The following is a 16,481-nucleotide window of genomic DNA, read 5'->3' on the forward strand; positions in this document are numbered from 1 at the left end:
AAAACTTTGAACATGTGCGAGCAAACTCATTTTGATGCAGCTTATATTAAAATATATATATTCAAACTTGAGACTGTATTAGGATATGTTCCAATTACTCATGATGCCATCTGCACGGCAATGCAAGGATTCCTCATGAACGTAGCTCCACTTAGGCACTAGTCCCCGGCATGCACATGATTTTTAAAATTCCATTTATAACTTGTTAGCATTTTTTTAATCTATTTTTCAAAGTGGAAAACACACATGCCGCATTAAAAAAAGATTGTGAAGCAGTATGCAGCATCAATGTGCCAATGCCTTCAGAAGGGCTAACCTTAGCAAACTTAGTTTTGAATCCCAGTACATATACTTTAAGCGGGGAACCAATCAGCAAACGTTCAACACAAACATGTTTACTGAACGCTTGGCAGCTGGTCATCCTATGCCCCTGTTCCTTTAAGTTAACAATGAGTTTTATCATTTTATTCTTGCATTTTAACAAATCAGAACAAAAAATATCACAAACACATGTACACATTGTAGGAGAACTGACATTACTATCACTGCAAATGGCCTGTACAATATATTTGAAAACATTGAACAAGCTTTGTTTCTTATACTAAATAAAAATAAACTTTCTCCATATTTTTTTATGAGCATAGAAATAGTTTTATGATGTAAACATAACAGTTAACCATTACTTTGTATTTCAGTTCCAGTATGATGATGATGTTGACAGTTATTTTCATAATAATTAGGATCATTGTTGAAATAATTTTTGATTCATTATCAACAGTGTTCGAAATTAACACACTGGTTAAATGCCTTCAAGGCATGGTAAAATTCTGAATTTAATTTAGCACATACATACACACATTCAGTTTGAAAGATCATCATTTATGTAGAACCATATTTCCAAAGGTCTGTAGAAGATCTTTGCTCTTAGTTGATCACAGAGTTGATACTTCTATCACATGGTCTTCACTTTCTTTATTTCCTTATACAAAACAGTCTCTTGAACTGAAAAATATGAACAATAACATATATAAAATCTGCAACAAAATAATAATGAAAAAATATTTATCATAATCAATCATTACAATAGATTGAGTATATAGCTATGATGCTTCATAAAACATATAAATATCGTATTCAAATTAAACAATAAACACTGTGAACATGTAAATATCATCTTAAACAGAACAGTTGAGTATTGAGAACAGTATATTTGGAATAACTTTATAGCAGACATGACTTTATTTTTAATTATTATAGGTCACTTCTATAGAACATGTAGTTAAAACGCCAGGGCAATGTTTTCGACTATGACCCTGCACTTCAACCCACTGCCACATTGTTACCTTCTGATGTGATGAAATTGACAATATGCTGTGAACGTGCAAATACCACTCAGAATCGGGCAATAGTTCAGATGTCATCCATCAACCTCAGGACAACAATTTTTACTGTTACCCAAATAACCATGAAAAAACTGTATATTATTGAATTTATATATAAACAAGTACTCTAACAGAAATAATACCTAATGGGTCTTTGGCTAGACATTCCATTTTCCCTTCTTGTTTGGGTCGCATTCGAATAATCTTGTGGCCTGTTCCTGCCGTACTCCTTAAAGCAACCATCAACATCCTGAAACATGTTGAACACTATTATTTTAAAGAACACAGATCTCACATCAAAACAAGAACTTGCATAAAAAAGCAACCATCAAGGATGGTAAAAAGAGTTAGGCTACTAGTAGAATGCATTAGTTTGGTAAAATTTACTATTGGTCTCTCAACTGTGGATACAACTACAATGTATGAAGATGTAGAAATGTGACTGACTTTCTTCAATATCTTCCCTTGAACAGATTGTTTTGGTTACATACACAAGTAGCAATTTACACTTTTATTTAAGTAGTATTTAAGAGTAGTGGGGAATATTTTTCAGGAAATCAACTGATATTACTGGTATTAGGCATTATATTTTATTATTTTTATTTTAGGTTAGACCCAGCATATGCCCTAGCCTGTTTGTATTAATCAACCAAACTGATGCATTCTAGCTAAGCTTCCTGTGGTTGGTGCTTAATAAATTATTTCAGAGGTCATGGTTGATAGCAACAGAAATTGATAAGCCCTGCCTTATCTGATATAATTGGTCAATAGGTATCAATGAGTTTGTTCAGCTTGCAGTAAGCGTAATAAAATAATGGCCCTAAATTGTCATTTAATGTGGTCCTATTTACAAGATACAAAAATCTTTATTTAAAGTCAGTTATGTGTTAACAAGAAACAATAGCTCAATGAGCTATTTACCGACATTTAATTTATAATAATTTCTGCCAGGCATTTAGAAATGCAATATTACCCCTGGTTTTCAAGTATTTAAGATTCTAACTCACAGAACACGTACCATACATTGTCAAGTATGGAAATATCTTATAAGGGACTTGATTGAAACAACTATAATGAGCAATTTGCTTTTGATTGTCGCGAAAATATATGACAAACTGGTTTACTACATTTCAAATTCATAAGGAGCATATCAACTTTAAACAAATGGAAAGCTTTTGACTTACTTTATCTTCTCTTTGGCCATTTCGTATTTATGCAGTAACTTCTCCACAACAAGATAAAAGTTCACTTTTTCTCGCAATGTCAATGCATGGTCGTTTTTATTTACCGTCAATATCAGCTAAACCGGTTTGAATCCAAACCCTTGGCACGATCATGGTGCGAAAACGTATTATTACATAAATGTGTGTTTTATTTTTCAAGTTAATTGAAAGTATCCAATACCAGTATCTTTCGTTTTAAGGAATAAAAATAGGGGAGGATATTTAACGGCAAACTTATATGACCAATTCGTATAAATAACCTAAGCGGAACGCCTCCCGTCCTCATCCCAAAGTATTTGACCGACCCTGCTTAGAACTATGCGTGCGATTCGTTGTTGTTGTTGAGTTTATAAAGGTCTGCCCGCGCCCTATAATGGCTGCATTATGGCTTGACCCCGTCACATCCCCAAGTGTGACTTAAACAGAATTTTGAATCCAAAGGGGGAGTTTTACCCCCATCGGTTGATGGGATATTCGCCAAAGGAGTAATTTTGTACCCAAAATGCCGCGAAACCTGCGATGAATGACATCTAGAGTGGCCCCACAGCTCTGAATATTGGATATGGTTTCATTTCTCTAGTCTTAACTACAGTTGTAATTTAGAGCAACGTGCGAATCAGCAAGTCTGTCATCATATATATATACCGTATACACCGTTTCCCCCCGATGGATGGAGCGGTTGGGTGATTTTGACAAGCCAAGTGTGACCGCCACCCGGGAAATTATGCTGAGTATTTGCAATTCATCCTAAGCAGGATCGTACATGTACTTCGGGCACTTTCAGATTTATACGCATGCAAACTTAATATAGCCGTCCACATGAAATGTTTCCGTGAATTGTAACACCTCAGTTTGTTGAATGCGATGGGATCTGCCCCATCACGTAGGAAAGTTTTTGAAAAATACAGTAATGATCAGAACCGGTTTCAAGCATTCTTAGCTAACAAACATTCAGCGAAATTACAAGATACTTAAGCCAGTAAATAATTTGATACTTAGTTCGTAAGTTATTGATACTTATTCTTGATAAAAAATGATACCATTTTTTTTTAAAGAAAAGGTTACACATAATGACACCATTTTAAGCTATGAAAACATCATATTTACAAAGCAGGCTTCTATAAACAGAAACATATCAATACTTATTAAAAACATTTGCACAATAATATTACATTTTATAATACCCCCATTACACTAGACGAAGGCCATAAAGACCGTTCTACGTCCTGGCAATTTCGACGAACGCAGCGAAAACGCGGTCAAATTCTTGAAAAATGCTTAACTCAAGTTCATACAACGTCCTTACTGCGTCCCTGCCAGGCATTCACTGCGTCATACACGTTTCAAGTACAATCTTTCTGCGCACACTTCACGCGCACACCACGTCCAATGGGTTCTAAATACGATCACACTACGTCCAATGCGTTCTTTGTACGTTCTTACTACGACCAGGAAGATTGCGCCACTTACATGTATCAAGTGTTTATCACGTCCTCATTACGTTCTTATGACTTGAGTTTATTTGTAAATGTGATCGAGATGGAATTACCGTGTTCTTTTTATAACTGGCCTATTTTTCATTCATATCTAGTGTTGGTATAAAATGAAGCTATAGGGGAGTTGAATCTCGTATTTATACAGGATCACCGTTCAGAACATGACAGGACGTGGTAATTAACGGAACCTGATACAAACGCGTCTAAGACGTACTAAGCACCGAAAGAACGTATTAACAACCAAACGGGGCCTTAGAACTACAACATGGCCCGAACGTACCATAGTCGTAGTTAAAGCGGGGAAAGGTTGAGGTGAGAACTTCATTGACGTAGCAAGAACGCAATGACAACCCAGAGACAACGCGATGAGAATGCAGTTCAAACTAGGTTCCATGCCGTCGTTAATACATACGTTCTTATTAAGTTCTTACTACGTCCTGGTTCGACCACGTATTCACTACGTTTTTTTAACAAGTTCAATGTCCGCTCACGTCCTTCACGTCCATAAAGACCATACCACGTCCTTATCGGTGTCTTCTGTGTTCCTTCTACGTTGACCAAAATGTTTTTTTGTGATACAGTAGTATGTCGAATAGATTCAAATGTGATTTAATTGTGTCATTTTCGTTTTCAAAAAAACATCTTACATTTACTCCATTTCTCTTATGATGTATTATCGTGTTTAGACCAGCATTTTCGAGTTTTGAAAACAAGAATCTCATGCAGACACCGGCGATATATGTATATGTAAATTGCATCCTATAATTGATAAAATATCACAGGTGCTGAATATGTTATTAGTATGGGCATGATATGTTACACATTAACGACATAAAACTAAATGTGAATATTATAGTGAACTATACTAAGATGTGAAGAAAAAAATAACTAGCCGATGATGTTACAATGTTACATTTCATATCCATACATACGGCACATCATTTCAAGATTTTATTACAATAACATTAGGAACGTCAAATGTAGTTTATCGGTGATACGGAATATCATATGTCTCGCAGCATCTCAAGCACATCTATTGAAATAGAATAACTAATTTTCAGTCCTAAGAGCAAACAAATATACACTAGTCTGGAGGAATCATTGTCATTATTTCATGACCGCAATGTTCCAAGATTGAATCCAAAATATCCGTCATTTTACAATGTTACAAGTTATATCCATACAACATGCACATAATAAGACCTTATTATCGGAGATCGGAATATCATTTTTAACGCAGCATCTCACGCACATGAATCGTAATAGAATAATTGACAAAACAACAGTCATGATTTTTAGTGATGAGAGCAAATTCGTCTTGACGACTCATTGCCATCATCGACTTGAATATTTCAAAATATCCTCATTTTACTACACGTACTTTTATGATACACTAAGTTCTCATTGATCTTAAATGTTTAGTATTGGTTTTAAAATAAAGTTGTATCGATCCAATCATCGTTACAAAGTGAGTAATAACTATAGAAGGCTTTATTTTTGTACATTGTACTAAGATATACGCAATTTATGAACCCTCGGGTGCAAAATGAAAACCAAACTTTGACGAAACTTTGTAAGGCGCGGCCCCCACTTCCTACTTGCGTCACGAGGATCGGTCGGAAGTGGGAACCAAAAAGGACTGTCCCCTGGTATATAAAGCGAGATGAAACCCACTATAGACAGCAAAAGCAATAGCTTAACAACAACAACAACAACAACAACATCATCATCATTAACAACAACAACAATTGTTACACCACGGTGTCACTAGGGAAATATCGTAAATATATTTTTCTTGTTTATTATCGTTATTTTTGTTTTGTTTTAAATGCTTTCCTTAAAATATAGTCTGCATTCTAATAAAAGTATGTAAATAAGTTTGAACTTGTATTTATATAAAACGAATTTTAAAATATAAATTTCTTCTAGTTTTGTAGACAATAACGTTTACAAATTTAAAAAAAATAATTATGTTGTTGTGTGCGCTTAACCGAATACATTAATAACAAGTATTCTGCTCTTCATAACATCATTTTTGCACATTAGGAAAATTTCAGCTTTGTATAAATAATAAGCTTTCCCAAATGCAACGGAAGACGCGTCGGAACGCATACAATAGTATGTGGCTCCAATAGTTCCGCATCGTGCAGGTTAAAGGAATAGAAGTCCTATTAATGAAAACAATGGTTTCAACTACGTTTCTTTTGCAGAAAAAATGAACAAGCTCATCTCTCTCGCTCTTGTGGCCCAGTGCGCATGCGTTGGTCTTGTTCTGTGTTATGGAAGTTACGGAAGTGGAACGCACACAGTCACCAGTAACACCGGAAGTCAGTACATGTACACCGGATATCCCGTAATGGTTGGATACGGAGGCGGTCATGCAGCCGGATATGGATACTCAGGATTTGGATTGGGTGGCGGTGTGGCACGCTCAAACAGCATTGAAGGAATTTTTGGCAGCATCATTTACCGTAAGTTACTTATTGATTTATTTAATATTTCATAATATTTACACACACCAACAGCTGTTCAAAGATAGCATATATATGTTAGTGTCCAAACATCTGATTGATGTAATGTGACTTTTAAATGATTTCATTGGTGAATATTATTTTTGAATAAATATTGACCAATCAAAAAATAGTTTGGCAAACTTAAGCCAAACCCAAGACTTATCCATCTGTATACAATTGGCTTCTGGACAACTTTAAAAACGTGTAACAAGTGCGTGTAAGCTGACTTTTAAACATCGTTGCTCTCCGGTTTTGAAATTTTGGTTTCATATAGGTAAAACAACATCGCATTTAACAGGCAAATGCATTTGCAACTCCTTGTCAAAGTTCGTATAGTAGTTACAAGTTTTATAACTTGTTTATCATGGTGGGTTTTTGTTTTACAGGCGCAATCATTTTCAAATTAATCATTATTTATTTCCGTTGCAGTGTTCATTTTCGTGTTCCTGATAAAGTTCCTGTTCCCCACCGATGGGAAAAGCGGCGGACTGCTGAACATTGGAAACTAAACGAACATACTTTCGGTTACCCCACCCGCTACTGGAAACACATTCCGACTGTGCCAAACGACAACCAGCATGCATTCTGTGTTTCTGTATTTGCATAATAATGTTATTTATTGCATTTGTGATTGAACATTGAATAAAACATATCATGAACAACTTTCATTCGTATTTGACTGTTTTCAGTAAGAGAAAGTTCGTACCGTGTGAAAGTAGTCGATTGACATATTCAACTGACAAAACATGTACTTAGAACAAGAGGAAAAACAAAACGCAATTATTTCAAAGTGTTGTACTATTTGTTTGGAAAAAAACACACTAAAGAAACAAATTCAATACTCGAAAGTTTTAAAATAAACCCCGTCCAATGACAGGGTCAACGCCATTTACATAGAACGGAAAAACAGTCACAAACCAGAAACATTAAACAGCAACACAAAACGCCACAAACACAAACAACACCCTTATATATAAAACTAGCAACTTTAGTAGCCATGTTAAGAATATCTCAGACATTTCATCTTTTATTTATTTGATGTTAAGAGGGATATTACCTAATGTGAAAAAGAAGAAGATGATGAAAGGTGTGATTTGTTAGTCGGAAAAGGATAGCCGTGTCATCTTTAGGTTCATGTGGACCAAATTTGAAAAGGAAAATGATTAGATCCTAAGACTTGAGTCGCAGTTTGTTTATGATTTTCGGTATCAATCTACATGTATTTAAGTTCCAATAACGATGCACCGACGTTTACTAATGGAAGCGCATGGACTTCGTATCGCGTTTTGAACGCGATATGCTCCCCGATGACGTGGCTGTCCGTAGTGCACTTGAACTTGAGGCCGCTTGTGGCGCTATCTTCCGCCAATTTCCGCCATTAATTGAGCTCATTTCGTGATCTGTTTATTCTTGGGGCGTCGTTTCTGTGCGGCAAAGATGATTTTCAGCTTCTTTTGGTGGGCTTTGGTGTTCTGACATAGCAGCTAAACCACTCGACACTGGCACCCATAAACCCTTTCAGTGGCTGCGGGAAATGAAAACAGGTTATGACCTCTTTTTGGTCCGTATTTGTTTCTTCGGTACCCAGATTTAACATAATATGAAGTGACACTCAGAACTATTGCCCACTCCCCCAATCCTATAACCAATTTAATCCCATAGACATTGCCAAAATTGCATTCGAAACTATATAAATAGTGTAAGCGAAGCATTGGGGGCAGAAGCTTCATTTTTATTTAATCATAAAACACTTTCCTAATAAAAGAAAACAAATAGGAATATGTTGGTTTCTATTGTTACAGTATTTCATGTTAATTTATTAAACAATGGGCCGCCTGTTCAGAACGTTGTTAAAGTTAAAAACGTGATTAACGGGATCTTTGCTAACTTTTGAACGTGATCTATTTGATGATATGATCCTCTATCTAAAAAGAACAATTACAGCTGATACAGTCGTCTCAAATCTTGTTTGAAATACAGCAGGTCACATGTGTAACCATTAAGCTTCCTGAGCGATTTGAACGTTAAAAATGATGATGTTTAGAACGATATTTAGTTAAAGTGACACTCTTATTCAAATCAAGCTACATTGCACAGTGGTTACAACACTGAACTGCAATTCTGGTGACACGGGTTCGAACCCGATCTCCGACACATTTTTTTCTTTTCATTTTGTAACTTTTTTTTACAATTATGATATCAAAGCGTAACACATTCTATTAAATAATTTTCCTGAGATTCGTTACAGAAAAAAAACTTTTTGGTGCCAATCTGGTGTACTGTCCCTTTAATGCTCATTTCTTTTAAAATTAACTCGGTATCCTTCATAAGAACAATTGTTTGTGAGATTTTTGTCATCATTTTTGGAATATCAAACAATATTATTTATTGTGATGAATCTTATCTGTAAGTAAGAGTGCAAAACGTTCAGTGATTTACAGTTACAGATCAGTATAATTGGTGCTTGCTTGGTTTTGTTTGTTTGTGTGCTTTTTTGTTTTCATATTGGCAATTAAATCAAGTATGGCTTAAAGTCAGAATAAACTTCAGTAAAAAAATTCACCCCCGTAACTAAACTATCGATAAATTGTTTTGCCTATTAGTTAACCCACGACTTATGCCCGGGTCACATCCTTGCTACGTACGAGTAGGTTTTCAGTCGAAATTAAGCATGAAGTGAGGAGTCCGTACCGTGACACTGTTGACTCTTGCGAGAATCATGTGGATTTTCTAGAGGACTCGGGGACTCGGTAAAAGTGTTAAAAATGTCTCACCGAGCTCGGGAATTCTCGCCTAGCTCGTTGACTTTTACGAAGTCGGGGCAGCTCGCAAGCGTCCCAATAGAGCTTGTGCGGGCATCGCACGATGTCCTCGCGGATCTGGAACACCCCGTAAGGCCCGTAAGAGTTTGCCAATGCTCGCACGGTTTGTTTTGCAGGGAGTTGCACACAGTCAACGTACACTACGTACACCAGACGGGGGACGTGCGATGTCCGCACGTGGCACGCAGGGCAATTCGTTCACCGTAAGATACAGTTACATTGACAATCCAATGTGGTATAAAGTCAAGAATTCATTCTCATATTTCACGAATTGTCTGCGATGTCCGTACAGATGATCCTGCAATTGCACCCTACAAAACCCTCCAGGCATGTGACTAGAAGCTACGACTGTACGGAGACCGTACGGATTGTCAAAGTCGGATATGTGACCGAGGCATTTGATTATTCCGACAGCATTCATGGCAACTTATTTATCATATAACGTGATTCTGCTTCGGTCAGGCCGTTTTGTCGGGACATTTTCACGTATCGAACTCGGCTGTGGAATAAAATGCAAACGTTTGGAGAATTGGTCTCGGTTGTGGAACCGACCATAAATTTGTGTCGAACAAAATTGCATAGACGAAACAGTCACCATAATTATGGTTTGCTCCTCGGGCTGAACATATATCAAATGACAGGAGTCGCGATCTGCTGATCTGTGTCAATGAAATGCTTTGCATTAATTTTGCTGAAAATATTGTTTGCAGCGCACTATTCAGAAACGTTTGTAAACCTCATGTGTAAATGTAAAATATAAGACTCTTTAGGCTCAAGTATTTTATCCGACTTTTCTAATCGATTCATTTATTTGATTCAATCGGAAAGAATGGAGCAGAGTCCGGAAGTAAACGTGTTTGTACGAGCAAATACGGAAAATACCGAATGCCACGTACCAAACGTGCATGAAAATAATTCCAAATATTTCTGTTTGTGTTGTTAATTTGCATTATATTTTACAATGGACATAACCTATATAGTGTGCCTTATCATAGGCATTTGTTTAGTTAATGTAGACGCTTTAATGTTTCATGTATCTCCAAACCAAAAGAAGTGTTTGAAAGAAGAAATTCACAAGGATGTTTTGGTTACCGGCGAATATGTCTTAGACGATGCCCCTGGCCACAAAACTAACTTGGCTGTAAGATATTACAATCACTTACACAATGAATATCATTTGTTGACTACCCAATGTAAATTATATCTAAACATATGTTCACCTTTGTTTTTAAATGTCAATTTTGCATTTTCTGTACCCCACCCATTATTGCAACAGTTCTGTGTAATCTAATTGTTGTTTATTTAAGCGACATTTAGCAATGTTTGGAAATAATAAACATGGTCACTTTCGTCATGTTAATGTTCTACAGTTCATAGAATCAGATTCTTGGGCAAATGTGCTTTCAATGAGGAACACAAAGGATAAAGGTTTGCCATATTGCACCAGAGAAATCAACCTGTACTGCCCTAAGCATAGTTTCATCAGTAGGTCTGCCACCACACCATTCTTGAGTATGAATTAAAACTAAGATGGAATTGGTTGGCTGATAACTGAATTAAGAGGGATACTTTGATCTTTTTTTCCCGTATAGCCTTCCTGTTCAATTTTGCTGATTATGACCTAGTCTAAAATAATAGATGTGTTATACAGGATTCTTCCAATCCCTAATGTCTTAACGGGTTTGTGCAAAAAACGTGTGTGTGTGGGGGGGAATATTGAAATTGTATTTAGTGAGATATTTTATGTTTAGAATGGATAATAAAGGTTTATATACATATTTTACCCTATATGTGCAAAGCTATTTTGCACAAAACAAGCAGTAAATGATTTACCTTTCCAATTAAACGAAACTTGACTGACACAGACAACAATTTTGTAAAGCGGAACAACTCGACCCAATCTTAATGACTTGGCCACCTCCGACAAGCCTCGTGATAGACCTCGTAAATACAGTTGTAACAACTCGGCCATGGCCGAAGTGTTCCGATTGTTGTAAAACTGTGAACTGCAGCCTTGCAGGTGCCCTTCATGTGTATATCGTTATGTTTTGACAGAATGAAATGAAGAAAAACCCATCAAACTCATAACCATTCGTTGGATATTTTTTTTTTTTGTGTACGGAACTAATATAAAATAACATTATCTGGTAATATTTCTTGTTTTTATGATATATTATAGATGCAATTTGCTTTAACCTGGAATCCCTAGCGGAATTACTACCCACTTTGGTACAAAACAATTTGTACGTGAAGGATTTGCCATATAAAAAATCATAAAAAAATCTGTCGACTTACAATTATTTGGACTCCTATGACCGTGCAGGACCGGTTCAACAGGGTTAATTTTATTTTTTAAAAAGGGGCTAATTTCTCTAAGTATTTAGTATAAAACATGTAAATCTGATCAACAATTTTCTGTGAAAATTAATTTAAACAACACATGACAGGACAATTTGGGATTACACAGATGGATGAGGGACAGCATATTAACCCCTTCACCTCCTTCCCCCCTTCAGTTTTTTATTTCAAAATCTGTCAAAATTTCATTACGTAACTGTGTATTTGCATACAGTCAGCTATGTGCTTGCATGTGCTTGCATGATTAAATCCCGATTCTATGTCCAACATAAAGTACCGGTAGATAACAGGAATTATTAAGATAAGAGAAAAAATGCTAATTTTGTAACTTTGCTGAGCAGTACTCATGTGTGTTTTGATTTCAGGTGACAGACACTAAGGGTCACATACTGTACAGTAAAGAGGATGCATCCAAGGGAAAGTTTGCATTTACAACAGAAGAATATGACATGTTTGAAGTGTGCTTTGAAACCAAAATGGCAGCAGGTAATGCTTGGTTTTGGGAGAGTTTCAAAATGTAAACAACTATTATTGCAAGTACAAATCAAAGTTATTTTTCTGTATAAATAAGTTATTTTTAGGTAAAACAAATCATTAACATTAACATGTACATTGTACTGTGCTTTAAGTGGGGAAATATTTTGCTAAAAATACATTTGTAATATCATGCTGATTATTGAGTCTCGGTTCATGATTTTATCATTTTCAGGAGGCCAAGGTCAGGACAGAGCCGTATCTCTGGACATGAAGCACGGAGTAGAGGCAAAGAGCTATGATGATGTAAGTACTGTTTGCATTCAGATAGATGGGATTCTGCAAAGAACATCAGTCTATTGGTGACTATCTTGTCATAGTCGTTGTCGGGCATGAGTATCAACCTTATTAAGTCTCTTTTTCCTGAACTTTTTAGAAGAGCTAGGTGAATTAATGAATATGTTGTAAAATCTATTTAAGGAATAATTTCTTTTTCGATCTGTTGGAAACCTGTGCATCAGTTTGATAACAGGTCTATAAATAAGAATTAAAGTATTGAGCATGTGTCAAAAATATTTTATGATGAATGAATAATAAAGTTTCAATTAATATATGATATGTTACAGCTCGCTAAGGCAGAGAAGTTGAAACCTCTTGAAGTTGAGCTGCGAAGATTGGAAGATCTCTCGAAATCAATTGTGGATGATTTCGCCTACATGAGGGCAAGGGAGGAAGAGATGAGAGATACAAATGGTAGGAAGAGGGAGGTTTTTTTTATCTTCTTCAAGTGGTGTTACAGAAACATTACAAATGCTCCAGATCTTTCCTTGTCAGAGTCAATGTTAGCCAATCTAAGCTTATCATATCCACTATATGCTATGAAGCAATTGCAAAAATAAGAGATGACTGCCAAATATCACTGCTTTGAAGTTGTGGTTTTGCGTAAACCAAATGGAACTGGACACAGTATTGCTTTTTTATTGAAATTCATATGCACTTGTCTGAGACAATAAGGATCTTAACAGCTCAAACATAATATGTTGTATCTAAACTGGGACTTACATGTAACACAACTGGGTTTGGACGCAAATCCCAATTATATTGTGTTTCAAATTGGGAACGTTCTAATTAAAATCTGTCCAGTATTCTAACTTAACCGTCGTTCATAGTCTGCAGAATAACAAAATTAATACAATTAACAATAACTATCCTCGGTTTGTCATCTAGTCCATATTTAATAGTCAATTCATCAACAAATTCATATTGTGCAACGTTGACCTCCAAATATGACATTCAACTATGTAATGAGATGACAAAAGCCAAACTACACTTTCAAATGAAGCTTAACAATTATGTTTAGATTGATTTCCCATTAATAATAACAACATGTTGCTGTGAAGTCCCCAACATATAACCTTGACCTTCAAGTGTGACCTTGACTTGAGATTTGAGCTGCTGCGCAAACGTTATAGTGACACACCTTACCATGGTGCTCTACAAAACTATAAAGGTTAATTGAAATTCCATCAATGCTAACAAAAATATGATTGAGACATAAAGTTTTGCATTGAAGTCCATGTTGTATAATGTTGACTTCTGAAGTGTGATCTTTTCCTTTGAAAACTTTTTTTTTATTTTTACGTATAATTTTAAAAATGTTTAAATCCTTGGAAACTCATAAATTCATTTACCTTGTTTCAGAGTCTACCCACTCCAGAGTGATGTACTTTAGCCTGTTTTCAATGCTGTGTCTTCTCGGCTTGGCCACCTGGCAGGTGCTATATCTTCGACGATACTTCAAGGCCAAGAAACTCATTGAATAAAGCCCACCAAGAGCTCATTCAGGGACATCAAGGCCTTTCTTATCAACGAGCATATTGCAAATTATTTTACAAAAGAAAACAAATTCAACATTCAGTTTTGTAATGCAAAATGTGTTTAATATAAGGAATTCATGCACTCAAATCACTTATTAATTTTTTTCATATTATTTGAAGTATTTCATCTCTTGTGAACAAGAAAACGTAATTGTACTTGTATGAAGGGTAAGTTGTTGTTTTCTCGTTGATAAGCTACCCGGTCCATCTCACATACATGCAGCTTACATCTTCAACGGTATCCATATCATCGTTACATTTAGGAAAAGTTTTTGAAATTATGAAATTAGCTTACATAGTTTGTGCAAGATTGATAAATTTGATATTGTACAGTGCAGAAATAATGTATTTAAATATTGAAAACACCTCATGGTCTGATTATTTGTGTGAAGCAGAGTATGTGTATACATGTATTTTATTCAATTGATGGGGTTTAAAGACACGAGAACCTAATAAGATTTATAGAAAATTTGGTGGCAAGTTATTTCAATGTTTACAAAACATTGCAATCATGAATATATACAAAACATTTTAGTAAATTTTTGTGCTCAAAGTTTGGTTATGGTTATGGAATAGGAACAAGGCAAAAGTGTATTTATACCTTATTGATTACTTGCTAATTTTAGGTTTTTAGTTAGAATTACAATGGCCACAGGTCTTACATTTAAGGTTAAATTCGTTTTGATTTTTTTGGTGAAAAATGCTTCACAAGTACCATGATATGTCAACCAATGGAGGAAAAAACTCCCTATATCTTTGTGTGCCTTTCAATGGAAGTCGATCATGTTTGTTTGGATGAAGAGAGTGTATATTTATACCTATTGTTCTATTTCTTGTTTCAAATTGCAATACTATTTAGTTTTTAAACGATCTTGCAAATTATCAACCTTATTTTTAAATATTGTATATTTTCCCTTTCATTGCACTGTTTAGTAAGTAAACCTATTGCTTATAAATAAATTTGGCTTCAGGAGCACATAAAGTTAGATTTTATCATAATATATATTTTATAATAATTTTCATAATGCCATTTAATTTACTGTTGTATTACATTGAGACTAATTCAGCAGAAGTGTTCATCTTGTGTTCTTGCAGTGAAGAAGAGTAAAGCAAATCTATTCTAAATTTTGATAGGCCACACATTTTACATTAATTATAGTCATGATAATGCTGTCATCTTACAGTGCATGTTTAGGCACAGTGTATCTACAAGGATTTGTGAGATGTACATAATATATTTTTTCTTTTAATCATTGTCCTGTTTGTACATAATGTATATTTATACATGTATGTATGCATTTGATTGACTCAGCTGTTTGGTTTGTATTTTAAGTCATTTTGATGTGTGTTTGATATTGTCACTGAGGGAAAGTGGCGTGTTTACGTATGTAGGGAAACTTGAGTGAAATGGATAATTTGTTTTCAGCATTCCCTTTGTATAAACCCATAACAACGTGAAAATGGAAGAATTAAAAGTAAAGAATGTTTTGAATTGTTTTTTTTTTTCATCATTTAGAACATTATATATATTGGACATCAAGATTTCTTGAATTCTTGTTTTTGTATATGTATCTATAAAATCTAGGTCACACTCGATTATTGGTATAGTCAAAATGTAGGCACTAGGTCAACTGTTTGTAAATTTCAACAAATAAGACAACCCACACTTTACTTTATCTTCACGAAACTTCTTCAAAATGTCTGTTGCAATGAACACTGTCAATTTTCACAAGTGTTTTGCCTTTCATGAGTTAAGTACACTATACAAATATGTTCACTAATGTCCTACGATGATTTTGGAATGTACGCTGGATAATCTTTTTTTTTTTATAAAATCTATGTCCGTAACCCTAGCCTAACCCTAGGTGTATTTTGCTTTTAAAATAAATTGCCTGCCTGCCAACTGTTAGCTGGCTGTACATTGCCAGCTGGCTGCCAACTGTTAGCTGTGTACAGGCTGCCAGCTGGCTGCCAATTGTTAGCTGGCTGTCAATTGCCAGCTGGCAGCCGTACCCAAGGCGGCTGCCAAAGGGCGAGCTAGGCTCTTCATGGCTAAAAACGTTCGAGAACAACTACCGTCAAACTTGAGCTTGACACATCTTTTACACTTATTCCGCAACGATAGAAAACAAATATATAAGTATATTGAAAAAACTTCAGGTTGTCCAAGGTCTAGTCTCCAAATGGTAAGGCCCTCATTCTGAAACCTATCATTGCCGAACGGAATTAAATCACATGCCTATTATGAAATGTATGAGTCATTTCACATTTTCGAGTAAAAAACTAAGCCACACAACGTAACTATTTTGTCACATTTTCGATCCTATCTGAACCCG

General features: G+C 35.4%; 1 protein-coding gene across 1 annotated transcript; it reads left to right on the forward strand.

Annotated features, from left to right (window-relative positions):
• Positions 1-10,289: 10,289 nt before the first annotated feature.
• Positions 10,290-15,630, forward strand: LOC128207312 (transmembrane emp24 domain-containing protein 10-like). The gene is made up of 5 exons (XM_052910162.1): positions 10,290-10,577; positions 12,160-12,280; positions 12,504-12,574; positions 12,895-13,021; positions 13,970-15,630. Exons 1-5 carry the CDS (start codon positions 10,398-10,400, stop codon positions 14,089-14,091), a joined length of 621 nt encoding a protein of 206 aa, XP_052766122.1. The 5' UTR covers positions 10,290-10,397; the 3' UTR covers positions 14,092-15,630.
• Positions 15,631-16,481: the final 851 nt, after the last annotated feature.

This window comes from Mya arenaria, chromosome 11, assembly GCF_026914265.1.
Source record: "Mya arenaria isolate MELC-2E11 chromosome 11, ASM2691426v1".
In the NCBI taxonomy this organism is placed as follows: Eukaryota; Metazoa; Mollusca; class Bivalvia; order Myida; family Myidae; genus Mya; species Mya arenaria.